Consider the following 24,034-nt stretch of genomic DNA (forward strand, 5'->3'; position numbering starts at 1 on the left):
GATAAGTGTACTTTTAATCCCCTAAACCTATTTCACCCATCCCCTCCCACACGTCCCTTCTGGCAACCACCAGTTAGTTCTCTGTAGCTAAGAGCCTGTTTTTTTCCACCTCTTTTCCTTCTTTTTTCATTTTGTTTTGTTTCTTAAATTCCAGTGAGTGAAATCATGTGGTATTTGTCTTTCTCTGATTTGTTTCACTGTGTAGGTCATAACTTTATAAACGAGGCCCCAGTGTTTGTGGCTTCTACATTGTTCTTAGTCTGTATTTCAGTTTCTCAGGAAAATAATCTGAAACTGGCACAACTGCATCTGATGGACTTAAACATATGACGGCTGCATCTCAACAAATGGTTCTTGTAGAGCCTTAAAGTATTATCTAACTCCTGAGGGCCTCATTTACTAACAGGAAGTAAGCAATCATGAATAAGTACGAGAATTAATAGTAACATTCAGTTTATTCTTCATTACCCATGCAAGTGCAGATAAACAGGGACAGAGATCATTCAAACAATAAAACAGATTACAAGCATCATTGGCATTTGGCTATGCAACGTGTGTGTCTTTAGACAAGGGGAATACGCGTTGATAAGCCACAATATTCCAAATCAAATACTGATTTTCCCTTGGGCTATGTATCTTGGACAAAGCTAGATACTATGCTAGCCTCTGCCTGCTCTTCACACCAAGGTGCTTTTATTCTTTCCAATAACAAATATTTACTGTCTATCTTGATCTTAGCAATGTGCTAAGACTACTCCTTAGAGAATATGTCCTGACCTAGATAAGGCTTTGTTCAAAGTAAAGCATTCTGGGTTGGAAAAAAAGGGGGGGGGAGGGGTAAAGAAAACAAAATTGTCACTTTCTTATAATTATGCTAGAAGATAAACAAAAGATAATAGCAATTCCCTCAAACTAGTCCTTGAAGTTTCCAGGAATGAATGCCAACTACTGCTAAGCATCAATAAAGTAAAAAAAAAAAAACAAAACAAAAACAACAACAAAAAAAAACCCAAAAAACAAAAAACAATCAGAGAGACAATATTCTCTGACCACTGGATTTAGCAGTAGGCATATTCTTTAGTAACATAAAAGATTTAGGGATTACTACATAAGGCCTCTGTTGTGTAAAAGATTAGTAACAGAATCTAACAAAGTTTAGATGGACCTTTACTTTTGATATGCTAATATAATTGAACTAAAGATTCCTCAACATAACCCATGATCAATTTCAGAGAAGGAAGTATCTGCACACTGTGACTGTTCCCGAAATCATTAGGCATTCATTGGTACAAATATTTACTGAGTGCCTACTGGGTTCCAAGACCTTTCTGAATACCAGGAATGGAAGCGTGAACAAGACAGACCACAGCCTTAATCTCCTGGAGGCTGCCCTCTTGTGAAAGGAGGAAGACAACAAAACATAGCTATATAATCTACTACACAGTGACAAGTGCAATGGGACAAAATAAAGCAAGGGGATGAGGGACACAAGAAGTGCTACTTTATATTCGGTACTAGAAAAAGCCTCAGAAAGAAGGGAGTGCTTAAGCAAAAGCCTAAAGGAAATGCAAGTGACAGAGCAAGTCAGGAGGATGGCTGCAGGAAGACCATTCTCAGATAGAGTAAGCAAGTGTCAGTGCCCTGGGGTTCACGTGGGGGAGAAGAGCTGAAATGTAGTAAGTGAGGGAGAGCATGGGAGGAGACGAGGTCAAAGAGACCAGAGCCAGATCACATAGGGGCTCTTGGATTTAAGTACTTTTCTCTCAGGCAGATGGACAGACAACACAGCATCTGAAGTGGACTGACGTGATCAGACTTCTTCGATGCATGATTGCTGACAGCTGTATAGAAAACAAGACTGTAAGTCGATCAAAGGAGGTTATTACAACAACCCAATAAAGGCGGTGGCTTGCATCAGAGTAATAATGACAGAAGTGTTGAGAATCGATCAGAATCCAGACTTATTTCCAAAGTCAGAAAAGATCAAATGTGCTGATGGACTGGATGTGCGATATGAGAGGAAAAGGTTCAAGAACGACTCCACAGTTTGTGACCCGCTATGTCGACCAACACATACAATGGAGAAGTTTTAATTCCCCTGACTCTCCCTCCATCTAGTAAATGTTCCACAGCTTGCTTCTAGAAATACTGAATACTTCAGGGCACCTGGGTAGCTCGGTCAGTTAAGCATCTAACTCTTGATTTTGACTCAGGTCTCGGGGTCATGAGATCGAGCCCTGTGTCAGGCTCCATGCTCAGCACAGAGTCCACTTGAGAGTCTCTCCCCCTCTCACTTCTCCCAACTGTGTTCTCTTTTTCTCTCTCAAAACAAAACAAAAACAGCAACATTGAATATTTCAAGACAGGTAAGTCTGCTTACCCAAAATAAGTAAGGGAAATTTATGTTTCTTATCCAAGTGTTCTTTAAAAGAAACAAAGCTTTGCGGTCCCACAGCTGCCACTGGAGGGCTGTAAAATGCTGTCTGGAAGCAGAGTTGAGAGGAAAAAATGCCTGCTTGCCTACCAGAGATCTAGAACCACCTGAGATGGACAGGAACACAAGACCCCAGCTGAAACCCAGCATAGAAAATGGCCCAGGAACACAATTGACCACTCAGAATTCTTAAGCCCTTTTCTCACTATAAGATCTGCCAAATGAGGGGTGCCTGGGTGTCTCAGTCAGTTGACCGTCTGCCTTCAGCTCAGGTCATGATCCACGGTCCTGGGACTGAGCCCCACATCAGGTTTCCTGTTCGGCGGGGAGTCTGCTTCTCCCTCTCCCTGCCGCTGCTCTGCCTATTTGTGCTCTGTCAAATAAATAAAATCTTAAAAAACAACAACAACAACAACAAAAACTGCCAACTCAAAACATCACCTGCTTTTTGAAGTCAGGCATCTGCATGTATGACCGCCTCTGCCAGGGGAATAGACTGGAGAGATCATTAGCGGTTAGGACCCTCTGACCAACTCCAGTGGTTCTGCTTCAGGATAAAGGAATCCCACCAAATTTTTCATTTGAGAGAGTATTTTTAAAATATAATTATTTCAACATAATTCACTTTCAACTAAAAGCACAACAATACTTCAATGGGAAGCACTGGGGGAATTGAAGGCTTTGAAAATTTGTGGGAAAAAAATGTCAAAGTATAATCCTGTCTTAGCAGTGCCGGTGGGCAAGGCAGCAGTTGGAAACAGTGCTACTGGCTTCAGAGGACAGGCCATTCAGAAACCTCACCAAAAATGGAGAATTCATTTCTGCTAGGATGTCAAACCATTTCCCCTTTGTGTTCTAAACTTTTGTCTTGCTTCTTGATTAGACAGAAGAAAAGTTTCATTTGGCTTAAAAATTAAGTCAAATATTTCATAAGCCACTATGGTTGATTTCTCAGTTCCCCCAAAGTAAAAAATAGTCAACCATCTGTATACATGGAAGGAGGAAAAAACAATAAAACATACTTACTATCTTGTTGAAGGTTCCATACTAAATACATAGACACATGTATACTATTTACACACACACACACCCCTCTACATTTACCCATCTCTGAAAACATTAGTTATGACATTAAAATGACTTTTTTTTTTGAGATTTTACTTATTCATTCATGAGAGAGAGAAAGAGAAAGGGAGGCAGAAGAAGAAGCAGACTCCCCGTGGAGCAGGGAACCCGATGCAGGACTCAACCTGAGGTGAAGACAGGTGCTTACCCGAATGAGCCAGCCATGTGCCCTAAAAATCATTTTTTTTTTATTAATTTTATTTTTTATAAACATATATTTTTATCCGCAGGGGTACAGGTCTGTGAATCACCAGGTTTACACACTTCACAGTAAAAATCATTTTCAATGAAACCACCTTACTCAGTAATTCCATGTGGATGGTCTCCATTTTTACCGAAGCAGTGCCTTCCTTTTTTTTTTTTTAGTATTTTCATATTTTAAAACTTAAAGACCTAATACCTATTTAAAAACTAATTTATACCAAAGTTTTAATGAAATTCTTATGCTGTTTATATCACAATTACGTGATACATGAACTATGAACTATATATGAACTATGTATCAGAGCATGTAATTTTTAAACACGTGGGTTGATATATTCTACTCAAATGTGTCTAACTTTTATATACAGTACATAATTATGGCTAAACAGATTTTCACACAGGTGGGAAGCTTTATTTAGTATGTCTACCAAAATGCAAGCTATGTGGCATACGTGAAATTCATTTTGAGAAGCCAAGGGGAAAGGGATAAGCACCTCAAAGAGAGAGGCAGTCACCTTCTGGGCAGAGGAAACCAAAGTGTAAGGAAATATTGTCACGATACCCAGTCAAGAGGAGAGTATCTTGGGCCTTCCCAGCCATGCAGCTGCAACTTCTCAATGCTGCCACTGAGGCATAAAAGGAGCCACAGACAATATGCAAATGAATGACGGAGACAGTGATGGAAGAAGACCTTGTTTACAAAAACAAGCAACAGCCAGATTTAGGCAATAGGCCATGGTTTGCCAACCCTGACTAGGCTATAGGTCTCAACGATTAAATAGCAGTCAAGTAAGAAACACTTTTTCCACTATATATGTGCAATATTCACACAGGTATGTCTCACAATACTTAATTAGAAGTGATGCACACTGATATTTCTTATTCTATTTCATGTTTGTTTTTTTTTCTGTTTTGGGGGGAGATTTATTTTAGTATCCTCAGAAACCACTACATTGATTTCATTAATGGATAGTGATTCACAGTTTGAAAAATGCTGTCCCAGTGTGAACAGCAGCTGGACTCACACATTTACTGATTATGCCAAGAATAATGAAAAGCTTTCTAGGAACATACAGGATTTATTGAAAGTTTTCTGTGTGTCACATACTGGTATATGGCCTAGGAATCTAGCAGCATAAAAAAGACAAATATTGCCCCATCATATCTAATGCTGTTGTAGTTTATAAAAGGGTAAAATGGGTTCTGTGTAAAATGGAATATTATTTTTTATTTTTATAAAATGAGATAACTGTAACACCTACATCCCTCATAAGACTATTGTGAATAATGAGGGGTGCCCAGATGGCTCAGTTGTTAAGCATCTGCCTTCAGCTCAGGTCATGATCCCAGGGTCATGGGATCAAGCCCCACGTTGAGCTTCCTGCTCTGTGGGAAGCCTGCTTCTCCCTCTCCCACTCCCCCTGCTTGGTGTTCTCTCTCTCACTGTCTCTCTTTCTCTTTCTCTGTCAAATAAACAAATAAACAAAATCTTTCAAAAAAAAAAAAGGCTATTGTTAATAATGAAGCACAGATGATCACTGCATATATCAAGAATTTAGTAAGTTCTCCAGGTCACCATTATTCAAATAATTAAGGACCAAGAAGTATTTCCAAAATTGAGTTATCATCTATACTAAAATAGAAGCTTTAAAATAAATTAAAATTATAATTCTTTAATTAATGATGATGGCCTTATCTGTATCATTTAAAAGTGAGAGATAGCGTAATAACATGTTGACAGTCAATCAAAGTATACAACAGAGAGCTCTTAGCTCTCCTGGTTCTCCCTCCCTACCCTCTCCAAAAGTCAGAAAAGATCTAAAGGTTTAGTCCCTACCCATAAACCACATGCCATCTAAATTTCACCATCAAGTGTCCTATAGCAGAGGATGAAGGTAAAAAGAATTGAGAAAGTACAAAAAAAAGATCCTCTGAAATTTGTACTAGAATGATTACTGGTCCTATGTGTTCAGTTGAACCTGGCATGAGTAAACTTCCCTAAAACCAACACTTTCATTGTGAGAAAAACTGTGTTTGCGTATTAAATAACTGCTTTGTCAAACAACAGCTAAAAGGTGGACTCCACAGGAGCAGAGATTTTTGTCTTACTTTTCACTGCTATATATCCAGAATTTAGAAGAATTCTTGGCACGTAGTAGATTCTAAGTATTTGCTACATGCAGGAATAATGAGCCAACAAATGACCTGTCGGCTCGTTTATGGCATTCAGGATAATATCAAGCGTAAATTACTTAAAAGTAACATATTCTAAGGTTTCTTGACGTGTGTAGCTTCACTAGCTTACCAATCTTCTGATTGGTCAGAAATTAATGTCTATGAGTGTTTTTACAGGGATAGAGAAATAACCTTACCTTCTTTTTCTACTCTAAAAACAAAAGTTCTTTGTGTTGTAACAACTTCAAATTTGTTGTCTCCTTGAACCCGTACCGTAGATATAGCAGAAAGAGGAATGATTCCTTTTGAATACTTTTCCTGTATTGGTTAGAGAAAAAGATACACGAACAAGACAGATTAAAATGAAATTCTTGTGACCTTATCAAGAAAAAGAATGGTACAAATACTATAAATATTTACAAGCACATTGTGCTTCTCTTTCATAATTTTAATCTAAATTTTTTAAATAACATACAAATAGTATACCTCCTCAGACATGACTTAACACCCCAGAAAGGAAAATACTAAATGGCCCTTCCATGTGAAATGTCTTTTCAATTTTCTCCTTTTCTGGAATTTAAAATTAAAAGGCAAAGAATCAAATACAAACAGTTGTACTAGACCAGCAATATATAGTTCCCAAAACCAACAGTACGTTTCTTAAAAACAAGCTGGTCAAAATGATTTGATGGTGTCTGCAGGCATCTGCTGGCCATAATGGGTACTGTAACTAAACTACTTCAAAACGACTGCTACTACATATGTGAACAACAAGAACACATCTCAAAACCAGCCTGTTGCATTATAGCAATTAAACATATTACCCAATGATTCTAATAATTATCTTAATATCACAACTGCCTCAGTTTACCTTTAATTCCCCAATGAAAAATTAATGAAAAAGACAAAAGGATTTTTTAAAAAAAGGATTTGGCAGTTTGCAACTGGCAAATACCTAATACAATTTTGGCTGTTTGCAACCGGCATCTGCATTTTACCCTTTTGCTCAGGAAGGTCATTCTGAAGACTTTTGGTAGCTTTTTCAGTCTTTGTTTTTCTGGATCCACCAAAACCCTTTGGCGTAAGAACCACCTGACAATGCCCGCTATTTACTAAGGGTGAAATATTTACTGGACCTTGTGTTGGAAAGAAAATTCAAATAGTATTTATATATTCAAAGAGCCTCAAAATGAAAAACCAGCCAATGTAGTGAGAGAAAAATTTAAAATAGAGTCTGAGCCATGGAACATATGAGTACAAAGATGGAAACTCCCGAATTCTGTTTAAAAGAGGTCAGATATTTTCACAGACATGAAGACATTAGAGCCTGACCTAAAGAAAGCTTAAGTTCAACCACACAGATAACGGGTTGGGAGGCCATCCTGGCTGGAAAGCTTTAATAATAGAGGCATAAGTATAGAAATAAGAGCAGCCACAGGGCAGAGTCAAAGAGGTAAAGCTGGAAACATACATCAAGGGCATATATGGAAGGTCTTAAATATCAGAAGAGTCTGGACACATCTTTGTGGGGTTTTTTCTACCATTTCCTTCCAAAGAATGACTCATGGAACCTTCATTTTTTAGCAGATCCCAAATATGTGAAGGAAATGGCTAGGTTAAAAAAAATGTATTAAACCATTCCACACAGAGAACAAGTGCTAAGGTCATATTCCTCCTACTGGTAAACTCCTGCCATGCATATCAGATAGGTAAGGGGTAGTCACTGTCAGCAGCACGGTGTTCTATTGGGAGGTCATCCTAGGCCCACTGAGAAGATATACTATGCTATCATGGCATTACCTCTTAGCTCTTTGACAGTTTCTTCTCTTCTAATGCCTCTGCTTCAATCTTTTATCCCTGACTATATGTATGCATCAAAATCCTACACATTCTTCGACACCATTTTAACTATCAATGCCACAGACGCTTTCCCACATCTTCTCAGACAACCAAGATGGAATACAATATTTGAACTGTAATTGAAGATGAGTGGGCAACCTCATAGAAAAAGAAGGATGTCAAGAAGTAAGTAACTTCAAGGTAACTTCTCGTTTTCCACTTTTTGTTTTCTTTTATCTTCTCTAAGAAAATCCCCTCCTACTACTTCAACAGCCAAGTTTATGAGGAAAATTCTAAAATCTGTCCCTTCTTCCTTCCTTATCCATTTTGGTCAACTCCATCATCCTATTTCAAGTCATGAAACTATCCCATAAGCCCCTCAAACTTTAAATTATCTCCTGAAAACATGCCCTCTATATCTGTTCATTAAAATATTACTAAGTCAGTCTTACATGGTCTTTCATTTGTGTGGCTCATTTGTACCCATATAACTTGGGACTCTCCCTACAGTGATAGTGTCCACTTCTTCCCTGGCACTCTCTGATTCTCTCCAGTCACATGAGCCTTCTTTGAGATTCCATTAACACACCGTATTTCTTCCCAATCTAGTGCCTTTGCTTACTCTGTTCTTCAAGGAATGTTGTCCTCATCCAGCTTCACATGGTTCCTGCCTCTCCATCCTTCACATTTCAGTATATGCTTCAGAAGAAAAGTTTTCCAACCAGCCTCTTCTCATAGGCCCCCCATCCTCACTAGGCAGATAACCTTAACTTAAGTTAATAACAATCTGTATTTTTCCTTTATATATAAAAAAAAAAATCACTGTTTAAGTTATAGTTAGTAACTATATATATATATATATATAACTATAGTAACTATAGTTACTAACTATAACTTAAACAGTGATTTTTTTTTTTAATATTTACTGTGTGGTCATTTGATTAAGACATTCTCCCCAAATAGACAGTGGGCCATACATCTATTTTCCTCAGACCTTTCACATAAACGGAATTGCAGAAGTATTTTCTCAGTGAATGAATTCTATGTCCAATCAATCACAATCAAATCAAGCTCTGACAGCTCATTTCTGATATGTTTTCTAAATTCATTTTTTAAAACTTACACTGGCATACACAGCCTACACCCAGATAACTAATGCCAAATTTACTGCACACTCCCCTGATTTGCCGCTCTACTTTCAGCATCTCTTCCTTCTAACCTTTCTTGCATATGATTGTTCAAATGTCATAGCTAGAAAAAAATAAAAGATTTGTAGAGGGGATAAAAAAATGGATCTTCAAGTTTGCACAGAATTTTGATGGATGGCAATGGCTCTGAAGGTTCAGATGGAAAAGAAAAACAGGAGATGAAAATACAAGAAAAAGACATGTTCACGCTCCCCACAGTGTGTACCCAGATACCACTGCAAAAGGTCATGCAAAGAAATACAAGACTGACTGGCTTAAAGGAAAGCCACTAAATGCAGTGGGGTATGATGGCAATGCGAGGCACTACTAGACCACTAAGAGCTCCAGGAATAAGAAATAGGGGAAAATGTCTCCCTAGTGTCAGGAAAGCTCAGATATAGGAAAGAGCATAGTACCTTTGGGGACAGTACAAGAGCCCCTCTAGCTGTTAGTCTAAGTGGCTGAGATCAGACTGAAAAATCTAGAATGTCCACATTTATGCTACATCTCTTAGATGATCCATTCTCAAATCTCAGTTTGCCTAAGAACTATAAGAGCTTATAAAAAATAGATCTCTAGTAAAATAATTAACCATTTGTGGAGTAAAAATGTTACCATGAATATATTTTTCAGTATAGAAAAATCAAGCAGCACTGTAGGAAACTGGAATTTTAAAAAGGAGATTTTCCCTCTTCCAGATCTGCTTAAAGAGATTAAAAAACAATTCCTTACAAAACTGTAACCACCCACGTGCCTATAATAATAAGATCCTATTTAGCAGGTAAATACTCCAGAAAAGTAACAGAAAAATAAATAAATTCCCCAGGAGTGATCAAAATGTACTTAACAAGCTATCATGTCATATTAACCTCTGGAAGTTACAGTTTCTCAAATGGCTCATTCATAACCTATTACAAGCTCCCAAGAAATCTCATAAGTTTTAACACTGTAGAGTTGACTTGGTGTTTCTCTTCAAACAACACATGATAAAGACAAGATAGAGGGGAAGAAAAAGACAACAGACTCAGAGTGATTGTGTCTTTCAGAGTATACAATTTTCCTTTAGGACAGAAATTTTAAAGCATCCCTATACTCTGAAACACACAGATATCTAGGCCAAGTTCATCATTTATCTACTACCACTTTCAGACAATGAAATGACCACAGGGCAATTGTGCCCACAGCTGAGTGAGAATGAGGGTGAGTGAGATTTCTTGGCAGGTGACAGGATATCGAGGCCAGCGGGATGGCGCCATTTTCAGTAATACAATGAAAAAGTTCTTGCAGAGACAGAATAGAGCAGTGCTGAGGAAAGTGAGAGAAAACTAGGGAAGTACAGAGCTCTGCCCAGCCACATGCTCCTCACATGCACCTTTAAACACCAAAAGGCGTGATGACTCTGCACACATGACCACTGACACTGCACTCTCACCTGAGGCAGTGGCTATGGCCACACCCCTGCCTTCCACACACTGGCCCTGAAATGCCCTCTTCCCAGCCCTTCAATCTACCCTCGAGCAAGGTGGGTCACAACAGAAACTCTCTTTTTAGGAAACACTCATCCCAATGTTTTCATTTTTTGCCAAGATGAAACCAACCATCTGGATAGTAAAGGGACAAAATGTCCCAGAAAACAATAATTCGAATTTTTTAAAAAGTTGTTAAGCTAAAGAATTGGTAGCCATTCATTTTAACATGAACTTTTTATCACAATTTCAAACCAAGGCTGCATAATTTTTATTGCATCAACACCTACAAATGTGGCAGGCACTCATCTCACCACAGCTGAGAAGACCTTTTACAGGACAAACAGAATGGGTCCAGTTGGACACAGATACCAGAAATTCTCTCTCCCCAAGGGGTATAATGCCACCACCAACAGAGCCTCATGGCACGGAAGTCTCACTCTTGAATAGTACTCCCCCTTATTTCAATCAAACCAGAGAAGGGCACAGCTACTGAAAAAAAAAAAACTAGGGGTCAGATTCCAGCAGATACAGAGACCACATTGTACCCACCGCTGGCATAAAAACTCTCAACAGTCAATGCACAAGCAAACTAAAATCAGTAGCCAAGGCAGAAAACCAGCTTTTAAAAAAAATATTCATTCCACCATCCTGCAAATCCCAAGGAGGTGTGTTTAAACTTATTTGATGTTTTATCTAGATCACTGCAAATTGAAACCAAATAATTAATACTTCTCTAAACTTTCTATTGTTCTTAGTATTGTCGCACGTAAATGAATGTTACTTTCTATCTAAAAGCATACACTCTTCTGCCCGGTAGCACTGAAGAATCAATATATGAAAGGGACTTTCTATTCAAGCCACAGATATCACAATAGGAAGTGGTATTCTCCAAATAATGAGAAAATAATGTTAGATTATAAGCTATAAATAAGAAAATGTGCTTAAATGTTAAGTGAGTCTGGTAAGAGAATGTATATATTTAAGACTGTAAGAATGCCTGATTTTAATGAACTAAAAATATGATATATTTATTAGTTCCAACTTTTCATTAAGGAAATTGTCAACAACAGAGAAGTTGAAAGATTACGACTAGGGACATCCATCTATCTTCCACCCAGATCTGACAAGTGTTAACATCTTCAGTTTTTATTTTACCTATGTGTGTGTGCAAATATATTTATAAATGTAAATATATAGGTATGTAACATCTGAAAAACGTTTGCAGATAGGACACTTCAAATATTCTAGCCTACATCTCCTAAGAATAAAGAAAATCTCACACCTAATGAAGACATGATCAAAATAGTATCATTTTGTTAAGACTCACTTGCCTGAAGACAAAATTGTGACCACTTTCTCATCAAGATGTTCCATGAGCTCTAACTCCAAAGAACTTCTCAGCTTCTTCTCCTCAAGTTTCCTTCATATATCCCATTTTCCAGTCAGAAAACTGACTTCCCATCTGGACATCTCATGGTTCTCTACATTACCACAACCTATTCTCTCTACCCTATGTGCAAACATTCTTCTTTTTTCAAGAACCATGGCAAATGAAATAACACGCAAGAAGCCTTCTTTGGTTCTTCCATACCCTTCCACAGTATAAAGTAACCTCACCTTGTGCGCCTAACTGTAGTATCCTTTCGTAAATACTCCTTAGTGTTCTCTAGGAGAAAGATAATTCCTTATTCATCCTTACATCACTCATAACAATTCCTGTAGTTTATAGAAGACACTCCATAAATAACTGTTGGATGTATAATTTTTTAAATCCAAATTTTATGTATGAAGAGAAGTTGAACTATGAACACAGTGTTTGCAAACTAAAAAGAGTTTTTTTACTGCACACAGTGTTTGTATTGTGTGCAAACTCTTTTCATGTTGGTAATCCAACTCCTGTTCTTAAAAAGCAAATTGTTTGCTTAGTTTACTGAAGTATACCTTGGAAATGTAAGAAAATCTTTGAGAACTATCAAGTGTACTTACCTTCTCGTTATTATAATAAGAGATGCTAAGGCCATCAAATTTCACCCATCTCTTCTGAAACATGCGTTTCCTGAAAAAATATGAAACTTTTATTTTACATTCAAGAATCATGAACTTGAAAAAAATATCATGAACTTCAATTTTAAATATATTTGTAATGTAACTGGGTTGAGTACATTCCTATTCGTTGTTAAACAGTTTAAAAAAATAGGCTATGACAATGTAGGTTTTGGCAATGGCATGTAGGGAAAAAAATGATACTTTCTAATCAGCTAACATAAGTATTTAAAACAATGATACTGTTGATGCTGGCACAAAAATAGACATATAGATCAATGGAATAAAACAGAGAACCCAGAAATAAACCCACATTAATGTGGTCAATTCATCTACCACAAAGAAAGCAAGAATATCCAATGGGAAGAAGACAGTCTCTTCAACAAATGGTGTTGGAAAAAACTGGACAGCTACATGCAAAAGAATGAAACTGGGCCACTTTCTAACACCATCCACAGAAAGAAACTCAAAATGGATTAAATACCTAAATATGAGATCTGAAACTATAAAAGTTCTAGAAGAGAATACAGGCAGTAATTTCTCTAACATCAGCTGTAGAAGCAGTTTTCTAGATATATCTCCTAGGGCAAGGGAAACAATATAAAAAAATAAAGAATTAAGACTACATCAAAATAAAAAGCTTTTGCACAGTGAGAGAAACCATCAACAAAACAAAAAGGCAACCTACTGAATGAGAGAGGATATCTGCAAATGATGTATCTGATAAGGGCTTATTATTTAAAATATATAAACAACTTACACAACTCAACATAAAAAAAAAACAAAACAAAAACAAAAAAAACAAGCAATTCAATTAAAAAACGGGTAGAGGACCTAAACCTATTTAGGTTTAATAGACATTTTTCCAAACAACACACACAGATGGCCAACAAACATAAGGAAAGATGCTCAACATCACTAATCACCAGGGAAATGCAAGTGAAAACTGTAAAGAGATATCATATTACATCTGTCAGAATGGCTAAAATAAAAATGATAAGAAATAAAGTGTTAAGAAGGATATGGAGAAAAAGGAACCCTCACACACCAATTCCTCATTGGTGGAAATGTAAATTGATACAGACTGTGGGCAAAACAGTATAGAGGCTCCTCAAAAAACTGAAAATAGAAATACCCTATGATCTAACAAGTCCACTACTATTTACTAAAACAAACAATAAACACACACACACACACACACACACACACACACACACAAACAGGACTTTGAAAAGATAAATGCACCTAATGTTTACTGCAGCTTATTTACGATAGCCAAGTTATGGAAGCAACCCAAAAATTCATCCATTAGATGAATGGCTAAAAATGTGGTGTTTGTGTGTCCATATACACATAACACATACAACAGAGTATCATGCAGCCATAAAAAAAGGAAGTGATCTTGCCATTTGTGACAACATGGATGGACCAAAAAAATATATGCTAAGTGAAACGAGTCAGGATGAGAAAGACAAATATCTTATAAATTCATACATGTGGAATCTAAAAAACAAAACAAATGAATAAAACAAAAAGCCAAATCAAACCTATAAATAAACAGGACTAATGGTTGTCAGAGGGGAAAGGGTTAGGAGGACAGGTAAAATGGGTAAAGGGGAATGAGAGATACAAATCTCCAGTTATGGAATGAACAGGTTATGGAAACAAAGACACATCCCAGGGAATATAGCCAATAATACTTTAATAGTGTTGTTAGGTGACACATGGTAGCTATATTCTAGAACTAATGTAACAATGTATGTCAACTATATTCAAATATAAAAATAAATAAAACAATGATATTATTAACAGTATTAATATCCATGTTTATAAGGGTTAGTGCAAAACAAAGTGTGGTGAGAAACACTAGCACTGCATCCATTTCCCCCAGCAAAAATAATCCCTTACTAAAGATAATATAGGACTAGCTGACTAGTTCAATTGGTAGAGCAGGCAAATTTTGATCTCAGGGCCACGAGTTCAAGTCCCAGACTGAGATTAGAGTTTATGTAAAAATACATAATGTTTAAAAAAACATTAAAAAAATAATATAAGCTTTCATCTTTCACTAAGCTTACAGCATTTATCTTATTTTACCTTAACTTTTGCTTTGGAGCATGAATAATATTTTGCGAAAATAACAAAGCTTTGTTAATTGGATTTGAAGAGATAAATTACTTGATTATTATCAATTGAGCTGAAAAAAGCCCTATATGGAGAATCCTTTACAATCACCCAAAATGCATTGAAATATTAATATTTTCAAAAAGAATCAGATGAAAATCAAATGCAGTTTAAGATGATCATGGAAAAATAATGAGAAACAAAGCAAAATAATGTAATCACATGTTTCCTATTTAAGTTTAAAAGAGAAACTTTTTCTGACCATATAAGGGAAAAGTGAAGAACCAGTTCCCACTTGGGCTTATTTTTTGCTTTGTCTCAGAACCCTTCCCTGCTGTCAGACAATCCTATTCTCTACGTGACTTTCTGTACCTGACACAATATATATTTAGCTTCTAACATAAATGATATATGAAAACTAAATTTGTTTAAACAATTTTATTTCCAGGCAAATATGTAAATAAAAACTATGTCTACCTTTTCCATTTGCAGTTTGCTAACATGTTTAGGATAAGGGATTAGTTTAACATTCTGCAATTTTCCTAAGATTTAAAGATGGAAGAAAGAACATCTGGAAGTGTGGAGACCTTGTCTTCCCAGCTATTTTCTGAGCACCAAACATGTATCCCTCAAGTGAAATACAGCAAGCCTCCCACACTGATCTATTCGGCTTCACATAAAATTAGAGCACACCTGATCAAACAGATAAAAGTTTCAAAGTTCATCAGTACAGACTCTAATAAGGACAGACATGTCCACATATATGCATTTGAATTAATTATGAAGTAACAATAAAGACCTTGAAATCCTAAGCCTAACTCCTCAGTTTTCTATCATCTTTCTGCTTCTTTTTAACTTCTTGTGGTCTGAGTTTTCTTAATACTGGAACATGCAATAGTTAGACATCTAGCTTTCAAAACTCAAGGATTCTTTAAATTCCTTGCGTTAAAAACATTAAAAGGTAAAGAAGTATTAAACACACAGTAATTATACATTGAACAAATTAATCACTCCACACTCAATTCCTGTTGATCTCTGTCATACCTGAGGGCAGGTAAATACACATCTTCCCACACAATGTCAGCAATAACTCCGTAAATCAAGATTTTATTTGGGCCCTACCCACCTTACTTTGCAAATGGTGGTAAGCTAGAGCTCAATAGTTGATGTAATCTTCCATCTGTAGGGAGATGATTACCATTACCCCTCTATACCCTTTGCTAACAAGTCGTTCTCTTTCAGAGTTCTACCTACACTACCTACACAAATATTCCTTCCCTTAGGAACCAATCCAAAGCACTGTCAAAGTTATTTTCTGTCAAAACACACATTTTCCTCCTAATACCTAACACAATCTGTGTGTGTGCGCATGTGTGCATGTGTGTGTGTGTGTGTATTTGTATTTGTTTACTTGCTCAATGTCTGTCTCCCATACCCTATGCTTTATAAAGACAAACTCCGAGAGTATTTCATCCTTCACTACACAATCTCCAACTAACACAGAGACATGTACGGCACTAAAAAAATAATTGGTTGAATTAATGACATGCATGCAGTTCTTTTAGCCAGATGACAAATAAACCTCAATGACTAGCACTCAGATAATCAGTATCTTAAAAGAAAAAAGAAAAAAAAAAAAGGTTGGTAGAAGACAGGAAAACTTCTGAAAACTCTAAATTTGAAGTTTCAAAACCTGCCAAAGCATGGAGTGAGAGAAAAGTTGTATAAAGCCTACTTTAATGTTTTACTTAAATTATTAATTGCAACCACCCTGGACTCAAAAAGCTCTCTCAGAATTCCATCACCAACTAGATGGAGGGTTTGGGGTCTGAGGCTCTCCGAGCAAAGTCCCACCCACCTCAGTTTCTGTGACACTCAGTTTCAGAGATATTCTCCCAACCACTTAATTTTCACAACTACCAGATAACTATTAGATGTGTTTAGCCATTTTAGCTCAATATTCTTAAGGACTATTAAATCTCTCTAATAATCTATGGAGGACAAATCCCAGCCAGGAGTGAAATGGAAGGAGAGGGCACACAGTGTAGCAGCTGAGGAAACAGCATTTTGCAGTTGGAGAGAGCTACTGTGCAATCCTATGATTAACCCCCTCCTTCTGCTGTCATTCATCCAGCCAGCCAGCCATCACATCCGTGGGGACTCACTCTGTGGACACCATCCTCCAGCGGTACTGCTTCCTATCTCTAGACTCCTTCTTGCCCCCAGGCCTTCTCAGATGTGATTTTCTCTGGTTGGAATGCTCCCTGTCTGCTCTGGACAGGGCTGGCTCCTTATCCTTGAAACCGCAGCTTAAAAGCATTCCCAAGTAGCCATCCTTACCACCATACAGATCCTACAGATCCCCTTGGTCTATTGCTCCATTTCTTTGCTTAATGACGCCTAACAGATTTTGTATTTATGTATGTTTTGCTTCACCCATCTCCCATGCTAGATATTGAGATACCTGAGTGGAGAAACTGGCTCTGTTTTGTTTATCAATATAAAACCAGCGTCTGCCACAGTTCCTAGCAATAAAATGTGCTTAATAAATATTTAATGAACAAAAGAACATATCTTTCACTGAAAAATGCTTACTCAAATTTGCATTATTTATATAGAGAGAAACACCACTAAAACATTTTACCCTTCATTTTTTTGTTTTTCAAATACCAAAGATTTTTTAATATGACAAAAGCTTTGTAAAATACCTTGTTATTACAGAAAAATTAGAGCCTACCAAAAGCTTGGAAAATTCATCAGTAATACCTACAGAATTTAAAAAATACGTTTTATGTTTAAGCACTTTTAAAATACACTTTTTAAAAAATATATGCATTTTACACGTTCCTATTTAAAAATACAAATTAATCAATACAAAATGTTTCCAAAACTCAATTTATATAAATATTGTTTAATCTATTTTGCTCATTAAATATGTCAATATTCAATTAACTGTTTTTCTGCATGTAAGTTCAATACTGAATTCTAACAACTTGTAATTAAAGATAAGAACTTACATTTATATCCCTGCTCACATTATTCTCCTTTCCAGCAAATGGAAACTCAGATTTAATGTTGGTAAAGACTACCAATCAATTAAAATTTAAATGAAATAATAAAAGGGAGAATCTGAGAAGGTGTTTCTAAATGTCAATGTATGATTTTAAAATAGATATTGATGAAAAAAAATAGATACTGACGAATACTAAACTTTTAAGAACTATCTTTTTTGTGCAAGGGTCATATATTTCACGTATTTATAAAAGGCTATTAGATATCAGGCAACTAATTCCACTGGAATTATACAAAATTAATCTACTACCCACAATTAGTGGTTCCAAAAGTATTTTACACATTCACTCTGAGGTTAAGTTATGCTTTTCCCTTAAATTTCACTTAATAGCTTAATTTGCTTAGAAAATGCTAATAAAATAAAGACAGGATATGAAATACAGTGCCATCCTCGGTTGTGTTTCTACTATCATAGCACTGAAATTAGATCTGAAATAATAATGAATTATTACAAAGAAAAGAGATGATAAAGCCTCAACTAAGAATGTATTTGGCATAATACACCTCATAATAAAAAGAGCAAACAGTATATCATGCTTTATTCTAGACACTGTAGCAAGGCATACACAAATATTAATTCGTTTAATCCTCCAAGCAGACATATGAGGGAATATTATTATTCCCATTTTATAGATGAAGGCACAGAGACACTGGCAGGTTACATAATTTGTCACACGACTAGTGAATAAGCATATCTGGGAGTCAGATCCAGGTAATCCAGCCCCAAAGTCTGTGCTCTTAATTACGATGCAAAACAGACTAGAACATTCTGTAGCAAGGCATCCTGGACATCCCTTTAGGCAGTGATAACATTTGACCTCTACTCATTTTATAGGTGAGTTCAATTTTGCAAAGTGCGTCAGAATTCCTTCAGAAAAAAGGTGGAGGAGACATGAAACATATTAGCCTAAATCTTATCCTATTTTGTTGTTTTTTTGTGTTTTGTTTTAAAGATTTTATTTATTTATTTGACACAGAGAGACACAGAGAATAAATAGGCAGAGAGGCAGGCTCAGGGAGAAGCAGGCTCCCTGCTGAGCAGAGAGCCCTATGCGAGGCTCCATGCCAGGACCCTGAGATCATGACCTGAGCCAAAAGCAGAGGCTTAACCCACTGAGCCACTCAGGTGCCCCCGATATATTTTGTTTTTAGGGTTCTGAAGGGAAACATTTCTTTAAGAAGCTTTTTTAGAATAATTCATAAAGCTCATGCCACATTATGGAACGAATTTCTATAAACTCTTCCCCTGAGCTTTGGTAGGGCAGCTGATGTAAAGTTTCAACTGCTATCATAAATACAGCTTTACCACCTGATATCAGTTTTTGTTGTCTCAAACTGTGTATCTTAAAAATTCTTTTTTTAACAACAATGTATATACAAACAATTAGAATTAAATAATTCTTTATTTATGAAGTATGCATACAAAGGTACTCCTGTTTTAATTTCATTCTTAAATGTCAACACGGTTTCGGGTGATTTTTTTGTTTGCTTTAAAAAGATTTAATATTTTAGTTCAAAAAAAAGTCCCCAAATTAAACAAGTTTAGTAAGCAATGAGTAACATAGGGTGGCAGAGGCTACCAAACCATCATTAAATATGATGCAACTGAAATGAACCTCAAAGGCACTAAGTCACGTTTATGGCTTTTATTAATCTGGTAACTTAAATCATCACAAACATACTTCTCAATTATTCTAAACGGTATCTAATGAAAAGGGTATCAACATGGTGTTCCAGATTCCTCTGCCTTGTTTACATAATCCTGAAGAATTATATGCATGTTGTATCTTTTTGGCTACTCTAGCCTCACTATTTTAGAACTACCACAATTTCCAAAAATACAGATTTTTTTTTAAAGATTTTATTTATTTATTTGTCAGAGAGAGAGAGATCACAAGTAGGCAGAGAGGCAGGCAGAGACAGAGGGAGAAGCAGGTTCCCTGCCCAGCAAGGAACCCGATATGAGACTCGATCCCAGGACGCTGGGACCGTGACCTGAGCCGAAGGCAGCCACTTAACCAACTGAGCCACCCAGGCATCCCCAAAAATACAGATTTTTATCTAATTACTCATTTTTTATTTAGCTAAGTAATTATTTTACCTACTCTTTTAAGTATGAGGCTTTTAAATGATGCAGTATTAGATATGAAGTGTCTTATAAGTACATGCAAGAAATTATTATAATATTTGTATAACATGCCAGTACTATCGCTTCTCAGCATTTTGGCTAGCACCAAGTGTAAAATGCCAGCACCTCTCTATTCTAAAATGCATTTCCTTAGTTTTAAGCATATCAAAATGACAATTTCCAAGAATAGGTGAACCAAAATGAATTGGGGCCAAAAAAACAAAAACAAACCAAAATTCTCTGAAATCCCAGCCTCTACCTCTGCTATACCTCTTTCAATGAAAAAAATGTTATTTTAATGTAAAATTCCAAGTTAAAAAAAACTTTCAGAAGTCAATAATAAAACATTCTTTTTAAAATGTCATTCTCAATTTTATAATATCCACCAACAGCTTACATGACAAGGTATATGAAAAGCACGTTAGATGATTCCCACCTCTTTACTTTATGCAGTCATATTCTGTAAACACACGCACACATACACACACAGGAAACCAGCTCCCAGTTAGGATGATCAGTTAAAAGCTTGCATTTACCTCTACTCCCAAAGCGTCAAAGGATTAAAAAAAACAAAAATAAATAAGTACCTACAAACCAACAATAACCAGAGAAGTAGACAATAAGAACAATATTCGAAACCAAGAAAGCAGAAGGAAGGATGGGAGCCCGACTTAGGAAGTTTCCGAGAGCTGACTGCTAAGCCTGCAACAGATCAAAATGAGAGGAAAACCAATTTACCCACAAAATCTCACAAAGTCTCAGGAGATGGAAGCAATCAAGTAACTCTGGAAATGACTAAGGAGAGGGGGTGCCAAAAATAAGAAGATTTGTTGAAAGGCAGTTTAAGAGATAAACCTGTGCCCCTCACTGCTCCATCCCAGAATCCTCCCTCTCTTCAGGGTGCTGGAAACATGCCCCACTTCTTGCTCAATAGCAGAGGGGAGTTTCATTCACGGCAGAAAATCAAACAGGGGAGAGTCTCTGGGCTGGGACGCTCAGATATAACTGAGGTAAGGGGCAGTATTCAAAACAGAAAAATCAAAAGTATGTGACATACATATTTATATTCAAAGTCCACTTCCCCTACTAAGCTCCCCAAAAGCTGTTTTACCAGTCCTATCACCCTCAAAGAGATTCACTTAAAAGATTGTAGCATGAGGACTCAACAAGGAAACATACTAAGTAAAGTCCAGCAAGAACATCTTATAAGAAATAAATAATGGGACTCATCAGAACCTGTTCCAATCAGCTTTGTAAGATTTCACTTTAAAAATAAATAGCCTAAGATTAATAAAATATTTGAGGAAAACACCTCTAAGGTAAAAGATGGGGAATGACCCCCCCAAAAAAGTTTTTATTTCTTTTGCACCGCCCCAAAAGAAATTAAACTGAAAGAAACAGATTCTACAGGAAAAGAAAGCTTCAAAAATATATTAAGATCTTCAGAAACATAACAGAAAATATTGCGTTCATGGGACAATAACAATAAGCTATAAAAAGAACAGTCAGAAGAAGGTGCTTTCTATATTAATTGTAGGATAACAAAAAACAAAAGTGGGTTAGAAAGTACAATTGAAGAAACTTCCCAGAAATGGAAAATGGAAAAAGCTACATTTTTATCAACCTTTCCGTGTGGGAGGTCCAACACCAAACTACCAAGAAGTTTAGAAAGAAAAAATAGAATAGTTAACAAAGAAATAAAGCAAGACAATCTCCCAGAACTAAAACAACCAGGCCACATATAAAAGCTTGAGAATCGGATTTCTCAATACCAGTTCTATAATACCAGAGATCTAGAAGACTGGGGATTGATGATCTGAAGGGTGTATTCTTTCTCATCAAGATTTTGGAACCATGATAAATTATCAATAAGCATGCTTAGGAAGAAAGTAACACTTTCAAATATACAAAGCCTCAAAAAACTGTCCCTCCAATTCACCATTTCTGAGGAAGCTCTAGGAAGCATGGGTGGGTGTGTTGGTAGGCAGGCAATGACACAAGATTGAGGAAAGGAAAAAACACTCAGCATAGAGATTCCCCACGCCAATAATGAAAAGGACCACAGAAAGCTCACTGGTTCATGGTGCAGCAGATCTGGTGAACCACCAGCCCAAACTAAAGTTTCCTTAGGAGGCTGTCTGATGATGAAATTGTTAAGTATTTTGGTTACTTCACGGTTTTAAAGTCCTTAGTTTAGCAAGAATTTTGGGATCCATGAATGAGAAGTACATAAAAAAACAAATTTAAAAAAATCAAAAATTATAAATCTCATGGAAAACTGAAGAGCACAGATGAAAGAAAAATTAATCCTATGTCACAGAGCTCACATACGAGCAGCATGTCCAGTCATGAGGCTATAAAATTAAATACAGATAGAATCTAGCTACTATTTTATACAACTATATGAGAAGGATGATACATAGGAGCCGTGTTTATGCCAGAAAGAGGGGTGGGGGCCGTGATAAAAATGGATAAACATTATATTCCTTGGTAGTACTTCAGTAGATAATCCCTAAAACTGGAAAGTGAGGGGAAAAAATAGTATAAAAATATTATTAAGATGGAGTGCCTGGTTGGCCAAGTCTGTGGAGCATGTGACTCAATCTCAGGGTTATGAGTTCAAGCCCCACACTGGGCATGGAGCCTACCTGAGAAAAAAAAAAATTATAAAAAAAAATTTTTTTAATATTATTAAGATATACAAAGTAAAAACCAAAGAAACTACTAAAAGAATTGAAACCAGCTGTCTTTTGTGATGAAGTGGAAGGGAAGGAAAGCTGCTATGTGTTGTGCTTTGTTTTGTTTTAACAAACCATGTCCAACTTTCTGACACTTTAAACCATATGCTTTTTCAATCACCAAAACCTTAATTTAAAAAGTTTAATGTGAACACATGCTCCCTTTACTTTATATTTTCCAAGGTAAGAACTGACTAGAACTTCACATTACCAAAGGTCACCTAAAATAAAGTGATGCTCTTCTGAAAAGAAAGGTAACTGTACTTTACTAAGACCCAATTAAGTATCAGGCGCAATGTTACCTAATTTTCCAATGGATCCCACAGAGGAAATCTTGACCCTATACTTTTATGTAAATGAAGGTTCTAGGATACACCGCCAATGACCAACAGATGGCTTACGACTCTAATTTCAGTTTGATTCCAACACATTCACATTTATTTCTTGGCCACCAAACAGACTGAAAGAAATTAGTCGTGTTATTTGATAAACACTAAAACTCAGAAACTGTTTCCTCAAACTACAAATAAAATATTGAAGCTTTTTATTTGCTTGGCACAGCAAGATACTTTTTATCAAAGATTTAAGCTTCACCTTGAAGTTCAACGTGGTGATTGGTACATAACAACCTGGTCAGATAGAGAGACTTGTCAACTTTCCACTACATTTGCTTTTCACATAAAGGCCAACCAGAGGTCAGCATTCCCAGGACTGGAGGAGCTCACACACTTGTGTACCAGGGTGAGGAACTGCTTCATGAAAGCAGCCTTGGAGATGCTGGGTATGAGCCAGAAAATCAGTCACTGACAGAGGCACCAACAGTCTAAGCTCTGATCTCCCACCAGCTCATGGACTATTGGCTTCCGGGTGATCCGACTCTTAACTTCTATCTGGGATTTGATCTTTTCTTGGTATTTGACCACTGACTTGTTCATTTTCCTTAGTTCTCTGTTCAGCCTGAACATACAATCCACTGGTAGTTTCTCCCTCCTGGTTCTAGAACTCAATCTTGCATCTCCAAGAAAATAACCCAACCAACCCCTGCTATCCATCTCATAGACTTCAGTACCTCTAGGTATCACCTATGTCAGTGCCCTTTCACTCCCTCTAGCGAGAAAAGTATTTCTTCTAAAAATGCTAGTTAAAATCTTATCCATTTCCAAAGGTCAACTGAATTGCTAATTCCCCTCTCCAGAAGATCTTTGAAGAAATGTTTTCTCAGCCCCTTTGTAACTTCACAATTCTATACTCTCGAGGACTTTTCTGCACCAATTACTAGACTCGGTATTTTTTTTTTTTTTTTGCTTCCGTTTTTCTGCCCGAAATGGAAGACACAAAAAGACAAGGAACACACATATCTTGCATATATTTGTATTACTCCACAAATTCTTAAGCACATTCTATATCCAAATGGCTGAGTTAGCCTCACATGCTCAGCTTCTGCTGTTCTAGGCTCAGATTACCACACAATGCCTCTCCATGGGGAAAAAGTTAGT

At 36.6% G+C, this 24,034-nt stretch overlaps 1 protein-coding gene across 1 annotated transcript in view; it reads right to left on the reverse strand.

Annotated features, from left to right (window-relative positions):
• ARAP2 (ArfGAP with RhoGAP domain, ankyrin repeat and PH domain 2) overlaps positions 1-24,034 on the reverse strand; it is a 187,313-nt gene that overhangs the window by 130,795 nt on the left and 32,484 nt on the right. Inside the window, 2 exon segments of the mRNA XM_047719085.1 lie at positions 6,136-6,256; positions 12,420-12,489. Coding sequence (XP_047575041.1) covers positions 6,136-6,256; positions 12,420-12,489 — 191 coding nt within the window.

This window comes from Lutra lutra, chromosome 2 (assembly GCF_902655055.1).
Source record: "Lutra lutra chromosome 2, mLutLut1.2, whole genome shotgun sequence".
Taxonomy (NCBI): domain Eukaryota; kingdom Metazoa; phylum Chordata; class Mammalia; order Carnivora; family Mustelidae; genus Lutra; species Lutra lutra.